This window comes from Ambystoma mexicanum, chromosome 5q (assembly GCF_040938575.1).
Source record: "Ambystoma mexicanum isolate Mex_15411 chromosome 5q, UKY_AmexF1_1, whole genome shotgun sequence".
Taxonomy (NCBI): Eukaryota; Metazoa; Chordata; class Amphibia; order Caudata; family Ambystomatidae; genus Ambystoma; species Ambystoma mexicanum.
This window is the reverse complement of record NC_090933.1, coordinates 1293696330-1293714948: the sequence shown is the minus strand read 5'-3', so window position 1 is coordinate 1293714948 and position 18619 is coordinate 1293696330. Positions and strand designations below refer to the sequence as shown.

Here is an 18619-nt window from a genome sequence, read left to right as displayed (position 1 = left end):
ATATCTGAAAAAATCATCAAATCCAAGAGCCAGATCTGATTTCTTAAGATTTAGGCTAAATCTGGTTCTCTCTTTGGAACTACAGCACATTAGAGATCCAGTAGCCTTCCCTTCCAATATCTGTGATAGATGTGAAGAGGGTGTAAAGCAAACCATGATCCATTTGCTGTCAGAATGCATGGAAACATGGCCTCATATACTGAAAAGATTTCAAAGATTTGTGCATTAACACTGACAAGATCCTGGATCTTTTGGCTGACACTAATGTACAGTGTTGCTTCTGCCCCTGTCCAGCTTCAACCGCACCGTCCTAAGGGAGTTTATGTAATGCACACCGCCTCCTGAGAAGGAGCTGCCAATCCCAACAAATAGCCAATTTAGCAGAATTATGTTGAAGCCCTTGGAGTTAATTCAAGCCTAAGGACTCCTTTTCCTGCATGCCATTTAAGTCCTCTGTTTTGGACTTTGTTGCTAACCTAGCTATTCTGAGATTGCTTTCTAAAAGGGCTTGGGTAACTAGTTAGTACAAGTCCTGTAAGGTATGCTTCTTCATAGGTCAAGTTCAGTTTTCTGCCACATCTACCTTTAGCGCAGCCATAACTAAGGGCAAGCTCCAGGCCCCTGAGCTATAACAGTCTATGGAAAAGGAGATTAAGTGCTTGGATCTTTCAGGAAAGAAAGTTTTGCGAAATTATGTCTCTGCCTCGATGCTGGTGAAGAGTTCTCTCATCCTCTCGAGCTATTCTTCTCGGATATTAGATGAGATGGATTTGTTCTGTTAATTGTTGACCCAGGGTACTGCAGAATAATTTAATTTTTTAATGAATAGTTTTCTCTCAAAGATTCCTTACCTTACAATTATTCTCCCAGACCCAAGCGTGTGTGTGTGTGTGTGTGTGTGTGTGTGTTTTTTTCTGACTGCAACATGTCATTCCCCAAGGGAATCTGGGTTCAAATCTTTCAAAGACAACAGCACTGTGTGTGGTGACTGGGCCCAGTTTATAACCAAGGCGAATTAAGCTTCTGTCAGTCAATGCACACTAAGGCTGTTAGGGAGAGTGTTGCAAACCTCAAACAGGTGTCTGGCTCCATCGGATCCTTCGACCAACAAAGAACTACTCCTCCGACCCTTGTTGAGGAGTCCCAAGAAGAAGAGGTGGCACAGTGTGAGTTCAAGGGCAGCATGATGATCTCTTGCAAGACTCGACCAAGATGTTGCAGGATCTTTGTGGTGGGCCCTCAGTTTGCTAATGTGTGGTGGGGCCCCTTTTTCTGCAACCTTGGCATCCAATCACAGATGCCTCATTGATGGGATGCTCACCTACACATTCGAACTGCGTTTTGCCTGTGGTCTCTATCAGAATAAATGTAACTCATCAACCTGGTTGCATACCCTCAGGTGGCCCTTTGTTGCTTTTCTTTACTGTCCATTGCAGGTTTCGCCAACTCCCCATGCAAAACACGTTGGCAATGCCTTAGCTCAACAAGAGAGGCAATGTGTGGTTGTTGCATCTGTACCAGTAGGCATTGTAACAGTTTTAGGCTCTAGAGCATGCATGGAGTTAACGGGCCAGGATGAAGAACAGTGTGCCGGACGCTCCTAGCCAGCGTTGGGCAGTTTCCCATGAGAGTAATTGCTGGCTGAGATCATTGCCTCTGGGGGGGATCTCTTTGCTTCCTACCTGAATCAGAAGTACAAATGGTTTTCCTCCCGGTAATTACTCCCAGAGCGAGCACTAGTGGATGCATTCATTGTATAGTGGAACTTTATCTCCTCTGCATCCCTCCCAATTTCTATCATTCTGCTATTTCTCAGGAGCCGAATTTGTTTGACTCCATCCCCATTCTGATCACTCCACACTGGGGCAGGATAATGGAGTATCTGGAACGTGTGAACCTATTTATTTGTTCTCTGTGTTGCCTCTAAGTAAGAGCAGATTTGTTTTCCAGTCAGAGACCAGTCTCTGGCATCCATGTTTGGGGGGAAAATCATCCTGACCTTTCCTGTAAAAAGTAACTATAGGGCAAGGGGCTGGAAGCATGAGGTCATACCCCTCTCTGAGTGTGTTGTGCCTTCAACTACACAGCCCAATAGGGTTGGACAACATGTCTCTTGACGCATCAGTGAAAGCCAAGAAAGAAGTGTGCTTGGGAGCTTTATGAAGTACTCTGAGACTGTGAGTAAACTGAAGGACGCCCCAGGGTGTGTTGTTGATTAGAGCAGAGAACTGGACTTGGAAGCAGAACCTTAAGCCTTTTTAGACTAGCTGATTGAAGCAGGTTTCTTTTTCCATTTTTCTGCAGCCCTTTTGCTTTTGTGTTTTAGGTGGTTTCTCTGTAACCCAATAGAAACTCCTCCAACCCTTAATTAATTGGAGAAATGGAAGAAAACACTTAAAAGAGGGTAAAGGAGAGTGAAATGGGCAGACGAGGGAGATAGAGGTTAGGGAAAAGAGCCTTGCAGAGTGCATTGAGGAGAAATGGAGGTGGAAGAGTGGAGGAGAGGCGGTGCAGGGGAGGCAGAAAGTGACAGGAATCGAAGAGGAGAGTTAGTGATAGAGAAACCGAAGAGAAAAAGAGGAGAAAGCTGGAATGAGGAACGGGAGGGCTGCTGGAGATGTCTCCTGAACATTAGTATTTGGAAAGATCATAAAGTTACGACCAAATACGTTCAAGGCCAACCAGGCCAGGTTACCAGTTACCACTGGGAAGAGGGCGAATAACCCCTGAGGACCAATGGTTCTGAATGAGTCTGACCAAGAAAATAGTTATTGAACTGTTACTTATGTGTTGAATCATCTGTTATATCCTCACTCTCACACAGCTTACACTGAATCCAAAGCTATTGGCGGTGGCGCTGCTTGTTTTAGATGAGGTTCATTTTCAGTTTTTTCCTGTCTCAACTGTGGTGTTTTTTTTCTTTTCTTCTGCAGATCATTGGAAAGCGCCTTCCTCCAGAACAACTGACAAATCTCCTGTTCATAACCTTCGAGGGCCTATCTGACCCTGACAGCAACTGTTCACGAGCAGCCACGGTCATGATCAATTCGCTGCTGAAGGATCGAGGAACTGTTCTCTTAGAAAAGGTTTGTACTGCGGGTGGGAGAGCCCATATTGAAGTCGACGGAGCATCGAAGGAAGTTTCATGATTTTTAGGAATAATGACAACCATTTCAGTTGAAAGTTGTTGTAAATGCTTAACATTAAAGTAGTACTGCATACAGTTTGTATAACATGTTGAACTGTCATAAAAGCCATTTCTTCAGCATTGGATCTTTCATAGTTTCACATGCTATGGACATTCCCCGTCGTCAAGCCGGGAATCCTCGGGTACCTTTTATATTTAGTAATTCAAGAAAAATAGTTGTTTATTTTGTAGTCCATTGGCCTCCCTTTGGCCTCCACTAATGGGATGTCGAGTGTGTAGCCCCTCCACTGCAGCCTTCCTTCAGATTCTAACCGCATATGCCGGAAGGAGTCCTTGTGTTGGTTCTCCTCAGGAATCTCCACAACTTAGAAAATCTCTACTACCTCTACAAAAGTGTTTCAGATATGTGAGGAAAAAATATGGAGGGAAAGAAATCTTTATTATTTTATTTTTATTTGTTTGTTCTAGTTGAAATTAATCAACCTTTCAAACCAAAATTTAAGTATAAATACATCAATAATCATACATTTAAAACATTATAATACACATTATACAAAGGCAAAGAGAGAAGAGAAAAGAAATATAAAACATACATAACAGAATTATGCAATACCATAAAATCAAAATTAATCCAATGCATCACAGGTTTAGCTAATCACTAAGTGCCAGAAAGGTGAGCCAAAATATCACAGTATCAATTCATTCTGATTCCAATTCTAAGTGTAAACTTTGCAGAAAGTTTATAGCAGCAATCTGTAAAGGAAGATAATTTGATCCTATGATTAAGGACCAAGTTAGATCTTCAGATGTAAGTTGTAGATAGTTGCAATGTCGTGCGAAATGTGTTTCACGAAGTGGACGGAGAACAGGGCATTCTGTAATTAGATGCCTCATGGTCTCTCGTACCTCCGCCAACATGCAAAAACGACAAAAGTTTTCTGCTTGAGTTATTAATTTTCTTTTTGCCAACAGATCTTTGGTGTCCCATAAATTAAGACGCAATTTCATAATGAGGCGTCGGCATTTGGCTGAGGGACAACGTATTAAATATGCAGGCAATATACGCATTTTTTTATGGGGAAATCGGATTACATCAGCATCAACATATGTGAGACATCTCTGCCTATTAGCAATCCAGTCCGTTTGATATATTTTTAATTTTGCTTTATCTGGATTATATAACAAGAGGTTTAATGATACCTCTGCTTCAATTAACACACGATAGATAGATGATAGCCATGATGTAATAAACTGATGCTTGCTTGAAAATAAATATGATGAAATAAGATTCAAGAATGCTTCAGTAGCAGTAGAAACTAGGCATTTTCTAAGAAAAGCACATTTTCACCAATTTATGACAGTTTGTAGTGAGATTAATCCAAGCTCGTATCTCAACCAAGGAACTGGTATACAGTTTGGCAAATGCAAGATACGGCGCCAGTATCTCCCCTCCCATTTTGTTAACAAGTCAGATGGGATATCTTGAAAGGTGTCTAACCCATATATAAGTGCTGGGATAGCTTTTGATGTCCAGAAGTGCCAAGCTGGTAGGACCGAAAATTTGCCATATTTATGCATCAATATGATAGCCTGTGATGTGAGGGATGTTAATCTCATTTCAATGCGCAAAATATGACCCCTTGGGTGTTTACCTGTCTCAAATACAACACCCAAATAGTCATACTGTGGCACTCTCATGATCGGTATGTTATTCATGGACCAAACATATGTGGTTCCACGTCTTTTGGGACAATACACAACTATTTGTGTTTTAGTGAAATTCACTTTCAGTTCATTGGAAACAGTATATGTCATAAATGCATTCAAAAGGCGCTGGAGTCCCACCTGTGTCCTAGCAATTAAGACTAGGTCATCTGCATAAAGGAGAGTTTGTATGGGATAACCATTCAGTTTAGGTGAATCCGAGACAACATTCTGCAGTGCAAATCTTACATCCTGAATAAAGTAATTAAATATGGCAGATGCTAATAAACAGCCTTGTTTAAGCCCTCTTGCGGTCAAGATTTTTTGTGACAGGAGGCCCCCCAGAGTCAGTCGTACCCTGATTGATGTATCTGAATGGAGGGCATGTATTATATCCATAAGCATTGTAGGACAATGGTCTCCGCGCAGCTTATTCATTAGAAGTACCCGGCTAACAGAGTCAAAGGCTGCATGGAGATCAATGAATGCAATGAAAACTGACTGCTCCTCGTGGAGACACTGCATTTTGATTGCATTTAAGCAAAAAAGGTTTATTGAAGTCCCCATGCCCGCCACGAATCCCGTTTGATGGGGATCGCGTAAGTTTGTACGGAGTGTCCAAGCATTAAAATGGGATAGAATGATCTTTGCAAATACCTTCCCCGGCGCATCAAGGAGGGCTATCGGTCGGTAACTAGCAGGTAAACACCGATTTCCCTTCTTGAAAATTGGTATTATGATTGATGTTTTCCAAGTAGATGGTATTTTATGAGTATCAAGTATGTTTTTAAATATAAGATGCAAAATATATGCCCATGATTTTGGGGCTGATTTAAACATGGAATTCGATAGTCCATCTGGACCTTGAGCTTTTGATGAGCTGAGTTTTGCTATAATCGACAAAATCAGCTCTTCAGACACATCAAGTTGCCAGGGATCATTTCTAGCCGGTTTATATTCAAAATTGGCAAAGGCTGGGTCATCATATAAGGTAGAAAAATGCATGCACCAGTCATTGATTTGGGCGTCACCTTGTAGAGTGTCATGCTGATTGTTGAACATTTGCCACATTTGTGCTGAATTTTTATGTTTCATGGCTGCCAACATAGTGAGACTATCACGTTGAAATCTAAGGGATTTCCTTTGTCTGAGCCAATTTTTATATCGGCACTTGGCAGTGTTCAAAAGTTGTCGACAATATGGGCCATTCTGGAAGAGTATGTTTTTCCTTATTCTCCGATATTCCGCTTTTATGATCTTGATGGAAGAATCGTAAATATGCGGATGGCTGACATGATTATGTTTTACAATGGCAATAGTGCGAGTAAATGGTTTTAAAAGGTCTGAATATGAGACCCCATTGGTACGCCATGCATCATCTTCCAAAATGGTTGTAAAAGTCTCCATCCCCCGAACACTCCACTTGAGTCGATTTCTAGCGTTGTTAACCAGTGGAACAGCAGTGTGCATCTGATGTGGTGGACTGTGTTCACAAAACCATGCCAATTGTGCATTTTGAGAGTTTGATACAACATTGTGCTCACGTAGATATAATCTAGCGTGCTTGTGCTAGCTCCCCGATGCCAGGTGAAATTGGAATGTGTATCCCCTTCTACTGACCCGTTTAGTTTATGTAGATTTCTGTCTGCCATCAAAGTTGCCCATTTATGGGCCGCAGGGGAGAGATTAGTACCATCACAGCAGTCCAAATTGAGGTCTCCAGCTACAATGGTATGAATAATCGATGTTCGGGCAGAAATTAGATTCAATACTTCTTCCATACCATCAAAAAAGACTACATCACTCATGGTGAGGGGATTGCGATAGATGTTCAATAGGGCTAATTCTTGTGCATTGCCCTTAATAAGTACTAATTGGATCTGAGCGCCTACCGTAGCCCACGGAGCAATGGAAAACCCACTAGCACTGTGAACACCCACTAATAGACCTGACGAGGGACGGCCTCCACTTGGAAGCGCAGGAAGTAGAACAATATCATAGCCGTCCCAGATTGGAGGGGCAAGGAGCCAAGTCTCTTGAAGAGCTATCAACTGATATTTATCATTAAAATCTGCAAAAGTGCGCGGAAGATGATGATAGCCCCTCGTGTTCCAACTTAATAGAGAAATGGTACTTGCCACATCCACTATTGGTGGTTACTGTTGCATACAATCATTAATCGGGGCATCATTCAGCTCATACTTCACACCACCATAAATGTTCGATTTAGGTCTTAGATATTGGGTGGGTTCAGGCATTTTTTTAGGTTCTTCCGCTAGTAGAAAGCCCATATTGAACAGTTGCATTCTGCATTGCCAGATTACATCTCTAACCAGTCCTGAGGGAATCCATAGCCTAACGATTGATGTTGATAGCTCGGAAATGAATTCTATTTGTTCAATATCATTAGACACAAGTTTTTTGAGATCATTGATGTCTCGGAAGATGTTAAGAACGCTTTCACGATTCAGATCATAAGTAGGAAAATTTCCCTCTCTGCATTTTAGAATAAGTGTGTAAAAATGTTCTCGTCGTGGATTAAGATGACGTGACACCGTCTCCCTAATATTTTTCGGGGGGGCCCATTGCAAGCTGGGCATACCCTGTAGTTTATACTCGTGGTAATCCTCGTCATCTTCTCTCTTTTGATGTTGAGCAGAAGCCAAAGATGGAAGCTTTCTGTCTTCCATAGCACCAGAGGACTTAATCAAGGCATTTTTCGCCTGAGCAAGACTAGTGGCCAGGTAGTCATCAATCCTTTGTTTAAAATTTGTTAACTGTGTGGGCAATACAGAATCAGTTGGAGTTAATTTGAGCTTTTGTTTATTTTGCACGTCTAAGTATGGTACAGTACTAATTGGAGGCATCATTGATCTCAGCCCACTTTTGATATTCAATGTACCTTGACTCTGCTCATTATCTCCTTCTCTGATATTCCTTATGCCAGGAGTGCAACATTTTCCAAGATGTCTTCTATGTGCGTCATTTTGTGATTTTAGGATCAAATATTGCTTATCGGCCTCGATATTCCACTCTATGGAGGACACCAACTTTGACAAAGGTGACGAAGAGTCTTCCAATATTTTGACATTAGACTGTGTCGCTAATATCACAGGTCCATGTGTGTACTCTACAGAGGATTTCACAAGATCAGAGTGAAGCAAGTTTTGTTGTGTGATCGATTTAGATTTAGCAGTCTGATCTGCCAGAGATGTCGAATTTGCAAGAATCAACTGTGCCTCCTCATTGATTTTTTTCAGAGAGTAATCAGTCCGTGAGACACCTGAAAACATCAGGGGTTGCCCATCCTTGAAAGGGAGATTTATGTGTGGTATTTCTTTACCTTGTAATGCAGATGGCTTACCCAGGGCTTTGAAAAAGGAATTCAAGGTTTTTTTTGTTTGTTTTACATTGACCATATTCTTAGTCTTTTTTAAGGCCAGTGGTTTCTTTAGAGCAACCTTGGGGTTCCTAGCTTTTAATGCATCCAAGTGGCCCACACATTGTGTATTTTTTTTGCTATGGGACGACTCAAATAACAGAGGTACCACTTCAACAACTGATGTGGTGTCTGTTTGATCCGTCAAATTAGGTTCATGTTGCACTAATGGGTTACCAGTCTCTTTTTCAATTGGGCGAATGATGCCAGTAATAAAAGGCAATGCAGTATATTTTACGTTGTCTGAAACCGGCACATGTATAGGGGTAGACTCAGGCATTGTCGACTTCGACGTTTCACTCTTCCCTGTGTAGTCAGGGTTCGTTATAGTACTTGATGGTAAAACTATGTTTTTTTCTACAGATGCAACATAATGGGCTGATAGCCATTTCATTAGCTCGTTGAGTTGTCTTGATTGTTGTGACACCTTTGTGTCTAAGGACTCAAATAACTTACAAAGGCTCATGATAGTTGTATTAATGGCTAACATAGCCGGTTGTATCATAGCTGCGTGTTGTGAGAGTAAGTCAGTCTCAGCTATTTTTGGGGGTCTCGGTGTAGGCAATACAAATGAATGCAACATGGAAACAGAGGTGTGTGATTGAGACAGCGATTGAGACTGATTATTCGTACATAGTTGGCTATGCTGTTGATCTACAGGTGGATATATTGACATACTCCATGCGATTGGAGACTCACTTAGATTAGACTCTGCAATAGACTTTGTATGATCTTGCAACAGAGAGGGAAAGAAAATTGGAGAAGTGCCAAGCCGTGGTGAAGATAAGCGAGGACAATTTCGCGTTGACGCCAACATTGTAATATCTGATAATGGGCGCGCGTTCGCCGCCGCGTTCGGAGTGCTAAGAACAAGAGAATTGCTCTTTAAATTGGAATGAGCCCCTTCCTTTGAAACCTTCAAATGAGAAGTAGATATTGAGGATATGGATACTATAGAATCGTCTGTATTCACAGCAAAACAAAACTTAGGTGTTGCTGATATAGTTTTACCTGTGTCTATGGAACAGACAGAATGGGCAGAAAGGGGTTCTTGTGGATTTGTATTAATTCTATCATCCAAAATCGAATTTGTGCAGACTGTAGATGGAATATACGTGTTTGCAATTTGCAGAGGCATGTTAGTCGTGAGCCGATATGCCATAATTTATTGGAGGAGGATGTCAAAAACTCCAACTCAAAATTCACTTTGTATGGACAAGTTTAAATTTTGACACACGACCTCACATAAAACAATTATTCAGGGCCGCCCCAGCCGCAGCGCACCTCGCACAGCGAACAGCCAACAGTACTCGTGGTACTCGCTAGGTGCGCAGCGCGGGTGCGCAGAAGTGGCAGTTTTTAAAGGAAACAGGAAGAGGTGCGGCCAAATCGGGGCGGGCACTCTGAAAAATAAACACAAACAAAGGTGGTAAATATGGTGTCTATGACATGGGTATTGTGAGTCTAAGCACGTTATGGACGTTTTGTGGGCGTGCTATACAGGTATCTGTGACGCCCCTTTGGGGCGTACTATACAGCAGTCACCAACTAGGGAAGTCCAATATTAGAAATAAACCCAACACGTGGTAGTATTGTCTTTGCAAGTGTCTCTGAAATCACCTTTCAACTTCCTGGGGCGAAGTCAGGCAAACAAGTGTTGCCAGTAAAGACGTCCTCCAGCCAAATTATCGCGAAGTGGAGAATGTGAAGGATTCCCAGGCAGCCGGTCCTCACAGCCAACAGTCCTCGTGGTACTCGCTAGGTGCGCCTAAAGAAATCTTTATTTAAAGCCTGTTCCACCTGTGGCTTAAAGAATGTTTATGAGGGGGATAAGGATTCCGGATGCATTTACTGCTTGCACCCTCACCACTCTTTGGAGGGTTGTAAAATGTGCAAGGGGCTGAGCACAAAAAACGCTCAAAGACATGCACAGACGTCTGGTCTGTAGGCTAAAGGAAGGCCACCAACCCCCTCCAGAAGCAGTCTTCTAGAAGCCTGACAAGCCATAGATGCTCCGAAAGGAAGGAATCTACCCCTAAAAGGGCTAAATCGGAGGAAAGAATCTCTCTCAGCCACTCCCTCCCCTATAACATCCTCCCAGGTCATGCCTTAGGAGATTCTACAATATGAGGTGTATTCCGAGTTTGAAGCACTCCATAAAGGGTCCGCCGTTTTTTCAGATTCAGATGACTCAGTGCTGATAGAAAGCAGTTTCAGACCACAAATTCCTGTCAGGTTGCCACGTCTCCAACAGAAGCCACACTATCCTGTTGCACCCATGCCTCCAATCCACCCTTCTGAGTTGCTCTTAAACATGCAAACTTTACTATCATTGCAAGTGCTGTCCACAGTGCAAAATCTATTGGCCCAACTAGAAACCAGTCTCCCAATGGCAGTACAAACACCTACAGCACCAACCCAGGAGGCACTAGAAGTCACCCAAGGAGAGGTATCCGTATCCCCAGCCAGAGAGCAACATAGCACAAAAAAGCCACGCTCTCCACCGCAGAAAGCTACAACGAAACGCAGACAGGTCACCGTCCCCTACTGGTGACATTCCACAAAAACCAAGCAAGGGGAAGCACCTGCAAACACCTACGCGAATACATAAACAAGTGGACCAAGAGGAAGGGGAGCTCACGGGCACAAATCAAGAACCACAAGATACAGATTCCATGACCACTACTAGATCTCCGAACCCGGATGATCGGTGGGACAGAAACAATGCTCAATTGGATGATGCGGTGGTGGAGCCCCAAAAACCGTCCCAGCCGGACAAAATTGGAGTGTTCCACGCACTAATGATAAAAGCCTGTCAAGAATTTGGTCAGCTACCTGCGTAGGACAATTTTTTTTTTCGTTTTGAGCATATGCACAAAAAGAAAAAATCGGTGGTATCTATCTCCATCATCGACCATATATGGGAGGAAGGGTTACTCATAATGAAATACCTGTTTGCGGAACCGGCATTCAAAGCCAGATTCCACCACTAAGTGCCTTATGTCACGCCACTTGTACCACTAGCAAAATATAACAACCGACAAGTGAGTATTACAGGTGGTCCAATATGGCCACTTAATAGAATTCAGCAAGCAACCGCCAAATATTCCACCAATCAACATGTCCGCCCTGCACCTAAAGGTGCTGAAACAAGAGGTGAAGCGAATGTTGCCACAAAACGCTATTAGAAAAAATGGTTTACTCATGGTACTTCGTAACGTGTACGGAAACTGGCACCTGATACTAGTACCTAATACCTGAAAGCTGAACAAGTGTATCAAATGTATCAAAAAGCAGCGGTTCAAAATGTTAACGCTTCAACAAATCATAAAAGCAATGCAACCGAACGGCTTCCTAGCGTCATTGGATCTAAAAGACGTGTACTTCCACGTACCAATTCATCCAAAACATCAAAAGTACTTGCGGTTTGCAATAGGGAACCAGCACAGTGCTCCTGTTTGTGTTCTAATCCCTCCCATGAACATTAACCAACTGCCTCGCACTGGTCGCAGCAGCCCTCTGAAAATGAGGCCAGCATATATACCCATATCTCGACGACAGGTTAGTGCGAGCACCAAGTGTTGCAAAGGCACCCAAGTCAGCATTCTGAAATCAAGCACTTGCTTCAGCGTCTCGGATTCGAGATAAAATTCGAGAAATCGTCGCTGGAACCATCCAAAAACCTAGTTTTCCTATGAGCCCAAGTTACGACATCCAAGGCTCTAGTACGTCCCTCTCAGGACAAACTATGCACACTCCAGTCATTGGTTCCTCAATTCCAGCCAGGAATGCAATTCACCATAAGGAAATGCATGCAACTTCTAGGGACAATGGGCCTCATTACGAGTCCGGCGGTAACCGCGGCTGTAAAACCGCCTGGTTACCACCGGACTCTTATTACCATTCTGCCTCCATGACTCCCGGAATTACCAGGGCATTACAGCCCTGGTGTCCCGGGAATTCCGGAGGCGGAATTCGGTAAATCCCCATTTCCATTGAGTCCCATAGGACTCAATGGGAATGGGGAAGTGGAAACACCGGCACCATCTCGTGATGGTGCTGGTGTTTCCACGTCTGCCTGCAGGCGGGAGGTGTTCAACCCGCCAGGTCAGACCTGGCGGGAAGATCACCTGCAGGACTCGGGATCGGGCGGTCCGGAATTAACAGTGGCGACAGGTTTACCGCCACTGTTAATTCCGGACCGCCCGACCTGTAATGATGCCCAATGTCTTCCTGCATTCCGCTTATACCTAACTTCAGGCTCAACATGCGCCCGTTATAAGAGTTCTTAACCAACTGGGCCCAATCAACGGGATTGTGGGAAGACAAAGTACGACTCACACAATAACTGACATACCGACTACGGTGGTGGACAGCACTACACAATATCACCTGGGGGTGTCCATTCCAAGAGCCCGTTCCAGACAAGACACTCGTAACCAATGATTCCCTGTCAGGATGGGGAGTGCACGTGGGATCCCTCCACATTAAGGGTAAGTGGACAAACGATAAAACCAATCTCCACATAAACATTTTGGAGCTCAGGGCAGTGAGTTATGTCCTACAGTCATTTTTACCAATACTCAAAACACTCCATGGTATATGTTCTTACTGACAATACGACGACTATGTATTAAATCAGAAAACCGAGAGGAACAAAATAACCAATGCTATCCCAGGAGGCACAACAAATTTGGCACTGGGCAGTTTCCAACAGAATAACACTGCACTTTTTCACCTCCCGGGGGTGAACAACAAAACTGCAGACAGCCGCAGCAGGGCAACCAGCCAATCCTACGAATGGGAACTCTGCGACAGTGACCTGAAAGTACTGTTCGCCAGATGGGGACGGCCAATAATCGATCTATTTTCAACAAAGGAAAACACAAAATGACTCAAACTCTCCAGCAGTATGCCACAGAGGGGATCAATGGGAAACATGTTTTCTTTCCAGTGGACAGGCCTATTCACATGGGTCTTCTCGTTGTTCCCACTTATCTGCAAAGTGGTCCAAATGATGCACACATACCCGTGCAAAGTACTTCTAGTAGCACACAATTGGCCGAGGCAGACGCAGTATTCAAACCTCTGCCAATTGTCGAGGGGCGTCCGGATTCAGCTGCGCAACCACCCAGCAATCATCTAACAAGATCATCCACAGAACTAAGTCAATAAGATCCTCCACACAACTGCTCCTGGCGTATGGGGCTCCAAACAAAGGGAACTCTATCTCAAAACAGTGGATCTCTTTTTTTTGTTGATCATTTTATTTATTATTTTAAAATTAAAACATACAAAAGAAAGGTAACATGTACATATCAAATACACTAGAGAAATGCATTCATATTGCATAGTACATATAGAACTAAATAACCAAACCTAACAAAACTTGAATTTACAGCTTTAAATCCTTAACACACTACTACAAATCTCTATTCTTCAATTGAAAATCAAACATCTCAAAACAGACAAAACAACACCAACAAACATAACACACAACAGCAAGTATGATTAAGTATGATTATAATAACGCCCCATCTCTTCCATTCAGAAAATAATGCATGCAGCCGATAAACATCAACTGTATAATTCATTGAAAGAACCCCAAATTTTAAGATAATGCTCCTCATGCTTACACCACGGACGGTTTATAGTCATAATGTAGAAAAAAAAGTCCACTTACAAAAATGTGGAAAAAAAAATGTAGAAAACAATAATGTCGAAAACCTATACATATAATGAAAAGTCAATTTTTAGAAAAAAAAATTTCGAAAAGAAATGTCAATTAGAACTATCAATAAATAAAGAAGAGTATCATTTACTAGGGGGGGTCCCCCCCAACCCCCCTCACCCAACACCCCCCAGCCCCCCACCACACTCCCACCCCTCATACTCAACACATTTTAATTTTATATATATTTATTTATTTTTATCGAAAAAATTCTAAAAAATGTAGAAAAAATTCGACATTATTGTTTTTTGACATTGTTTTCTAAAAAAAAAATAAGACATTTTGACTTTCTACATTATTGCATTCTACATCATGACTGACCACCAGTACGGACATCTACCAGCCATTCATCCACAACTGGCTTTTTCCGTGACTTCCAAACTTTTAATATTTGTTTGGCTGCCACTACTAATACCCTGTTTATCCATCCTGTTCTCACACTAATCATATCCCCTCTTTTTCTGCTTGACAATAAAATCGTTGAGTAAAATGTTTGTGGGAGTGATTCCCGGAGCACAATATCCAAGCTGTTTCATACATCACTCCAAAATGTAGATACCCTTGAGCATGTCCATAGCATATGAAGCAGTGTTCCCCCACTAAGGCCACAACCCCAACAGATATCATTGTCCAACAAAACTTGGCCATTCGAACAGGGGTCCAATACAATCTACAAAGGATTTTCTGTCTAATGTACCTCAGCCCTAGATCCATTTTAGACTGCACCCCTATACAAAGCAAACTTTCCCATTCCTCCGTAGGAATATCCACACCAAGCTCCCCCAACCAATCTCGACGCAGTTTGTCCCATGACTCCACATGAAAGTCATCCATCTGCATACGTTTCATGTATGTTGACACTGTACATGGAAGAGAACGAATGACTTCACAGACCGTGGGTCTCTCTCTCATTGGTTCCCCTATGTTCACCGTCTCCTTCTGCCATGGTAAAGCAAACAAGCCACTCACTGGGGCCCTAGCGCCCATTCTACCAAAGTTACGGCGGCTTCAGCAGCAATGTGGTCCGGGGTGCCCCTGAATTACATTTTACATGCAGCCACCTGGGCGGTTCAACACATTCACAAGACATTAATGCCTCCAGGAGCAACATGCTGCTGAGGCAACGACAGGGAGAGCAGTCCTGCATCATCTCTTCCACTGAGGAATGACTTTTTTCTCTGCTACTTACTACCATCTTAACTGTATACTGCTACAAAATCTGTTCATAGCATGTGAATCTATGAAAGATCCTATGCTGGAGCGGGGTAAGTTTCTTACCTGTAACTCAATTTGTACAACATTGGTATGTTTCATAGATTCAAATGTGCCCTCCAGCCATCCCCTGCAAGAAAGAAAAAAGGCTCTTAGATTCTGAGCCAAACGGTTACCGGGAGCGACAGCCTAGCAAGGTGCAGTATGCACGTGCCTTGAAACACTGGTATATAGGCGCGTTATATGGCCATATCTAGCATGTACTGGGTAGAATCTGAAGTAAGGCTGCAGGAGAGGGGCTACACACTCTGTCCCGTTGGTGGAGGCCAAAAGCACCCACAAAATAAACAACTATTTTTCTTTAAATATTAAATGTAAAAGGTAACCGAGGATTCCCAGTTTGACGATGGGGAATGATCATAGCATGTGAATCTATGAAAGATACCAATTATGGAGAAATGGAGTTACAGGTAAAAAACATACCCCACCTTTTGTCAGTCAGTCAAAAAGCGTTAATCGACTGAACATCATTTGGTTGCAATACAATATAAGAACATTGATTCTTAAAAATAATACAATACATGAGATTGAAATATAATCTGATACGTTGCAGAGTAACTGGTATATTGCAAATATTGCCCGTTATTAACATGTCACCCTGGCCTATTGGCTCATACCGGTCTATCATTTTCAAATATAGATACTTCAATTAAACACTATACAATTGATATATGAATAATGCCTTGCATACACAATAACATTGCCTGATGCAAGCCCCATCAATCTTAGGATATACTTTTTCGAGGGGATTGGGTCCTCCGACGTATTCCATATCTATGACAGTAATCACCACAGCTGTGCTGCTTCGGAAACTTTTTCGGCGTCTGCGTCCTGCGTCGATGACGTCGATGCGCCGCCGTCGAGGACCTCCTCCGACGTCCGACGTCATCCGATGTGATAAGTAGGACGCACGACGCCAGTAGCCTCAGTTCCGTTTTTTCCGCGAACGTGTTGCTTCGTGTTTCTCGGTTCTAGCCTCGACTCTTTGGAGTTCTGTTCTTTCTGGTTCTTCGAGCCTGTTCGTTTGTGAATATTCCTTCGCAGCGATGTCTTCCACTTCGTCTTCAACCCCGCGTCCAGGCTTCAAGAAGTGCGGGGTGTGTGGGTCCAAGATGTCGGTGACTGACTCGCACGACGCCTGCCTCTGGTGCCTCGGGGAGGCCCACGACACGGATGACTGTGTCGACTGCCTGTCGCTCACTTCCAAGGCCTTACGCGAACGTAAGAAGAAATTGTCGGTAGGTCGGGTGTCCAAGTCCCGGAAGTCGAAGTCGGCGGGGCTTTCGACGGATGATTCGAGGGGTGACTCTCCGCGTCATCGTCGGAGGTCTCGTCGGTCTTCTTCTAGGAGTCGGTCTCGCCACTCCTCTGCCTCTTCGAGGCGTTCTCGGAAGCGCCGTCACCGGTCGCCTTCCAGGTCCTCTTCCGAGGACTCTGCCCGGCACGTCGGTTATCCCACCAGCCGTGCGACGCCGGAGGAATGGGCTTCCTTCGGGAAGAAAATGTTGGCGATTCTTGAGTCGCAGGGTACTCAACCGTCCGCGCCCCCGAGTGGGGTCGGCCGTGTGAGGTCGAGAGACGCCGCTCGCAAGAGTGGTCGGCACGAGTCACGGGAGAGGTCCCGTTCGGACAAGGAGGCTCGTTCTCGCCGTACCCGTTCCAGGTCCCGGTCCTCGACGCGATCGAGACCGTGTGCACCTGTGATGTCTTCGAGGAAGACATCGACGTCTGAGGCGTCGAGGGCGTCGACAGGCTTTCTCGAAGCTCCGGCTCCGAGGAAGTCGTCGAAGCCGTCGACGTTCAGGTCGTCGAGGGACACGCTCGGGGCTCCGGCTTCGAGGGCTGTGTCGACGCCGCCGATATTGGAGGCGCTGCATCTGACGTCGACGCCGATTTCCTCGACGTCGACGCCGATCCTCTCGGCGCTGTTGCCGGTTTTCTCGACGGCGGCGCCGATTCGCTCGACGCCATCGACGCCTTTCGTGTCGGAGGTGCCCCGTGTCTCGGGTGTACCCCCTAGGAAGGCTCTGGCTAAGAGCAGGCACTCTCAGGTGCCTTTCCACCACTTGGATTATATTTCGGAGGCGGATGAGGATTCGGTTGGCCTGGTTCCTGATCAGGTGCCGGATGACATTGTCTCGGGCCATAGTCAATTTGACGATTTGAGGCAGTCGCTGCATGATGCTAGTGGTCTGGACACCTCTCCGGAGGTGGAATTTGGTCGGCCTGAGCCTGGCTCCCATGCCGATTCCTCATACCGGCGCCTTATGGCTAGGGTGTCTGAGTATCTGGGATGGTCTGCTCCCCCAGGGGAGTTTGTGCAGGATGATCTGACGGACATCCTTGATGTTGGTCCCCCATCTGACCCGGTTCTGCCATTCCATATGGCTTTACAGCGTAGGGTGGCGGCGGCTTGGACTGCTCCGGAGAGTCTCCCGGCAGTGGGCAGATCCTTGTCGCGGAAATACCGTCCAGCCAGTGGCGACCCCTGCTACTTGACCAGGCACCCCACTCCGGAAAGTTTGGTGGTGCAGGCGGCCACGGCCCCGGCAAAGCAGGCGTCGTACCCTACCATCCCTCCTGATAGGGACGACAAACGTTTTGATGGCTGGGCGAAGAAGGTGTTTTCTTCTGGTGGTATGGCGCTTCAGGCGGCCAACTCCATTTGTGCCTTGTCACGTTTCACGCACACTCTGTGGAACTGTGTTGCGTTAGCGGCTGAACATATTCCCGAAGGGGACGAACGGGATGGTTTCCTTGCTTTGGTCCAGGATGGTAAGGATGCCATGTGTGAGTCCGTTCGGTCGGGTTTGGACTTAGCTGAATGCGTCAGTAGGTCCATGGCGGCGAGCACCGTGATACGCAGGTTTGCGTGGTTGCGGAAGTCGGGGTTTGCTCCTGATGTGCAGTCCCGGCTCCTCAACATGCCCTTTGATGGTGAACATCTTTTTGGCAGCAAGGCTGACGAGAGCCTTGAGAGGTTGCAGACCTCAAAAGCTGCAGCGAAGTCGTTGGGCGCTGCAGTTCGCCAACCTCCGCCTTTTCGTCCTAGGGGACAGCAGTGGAGGGGTGGCTCCTTTCGCTATTACTCGTCCTTTGGTAGAGCGAGAGGAGCTGGCAGTCAAAGGGGCCAACGCAGGGGTACCAGAGGTGGACGACAGGGTACACGTGGTGCCAAGGCCGCTCGGGCAGTTGCCTCTTTGCCCTCAGGTAACGCCGCAGCCGCTCCTACTCAGTCATGAGGCCTTGTCCCATGGTTCGCCGGTTGGGGGAAGGCTGGCGCAGCATCTTGTAGAGTGGCGTGCCATTACTTCGGATGTGTGGG

General features: G+C 45.0%; 1 protein-coding gene across 2 annotated transcripts in view; it reads left to right on the top strand.

Annotated features, from left to right (window-relative positions):
- The window catches only part of MROH1 (maestro heat like repeat family member 1), a 2813132-nt gene that overhangs the window by 2073005 nt on the left and 721508 nt on the right, over positions 1-18619 (top strand). For both annotated transcript variants that reach the window (XM_069621886.1, XM_069621885.1), the window contains one exon: positions 2934-3086. In XM_069621886.1, coding sequence (XP_069477987.1) covers positions 2934-3086 — 153 coding nt within the window. The remainder of the gene's footprint in view (positions 1-2933; positions 3087-18619) is intronic.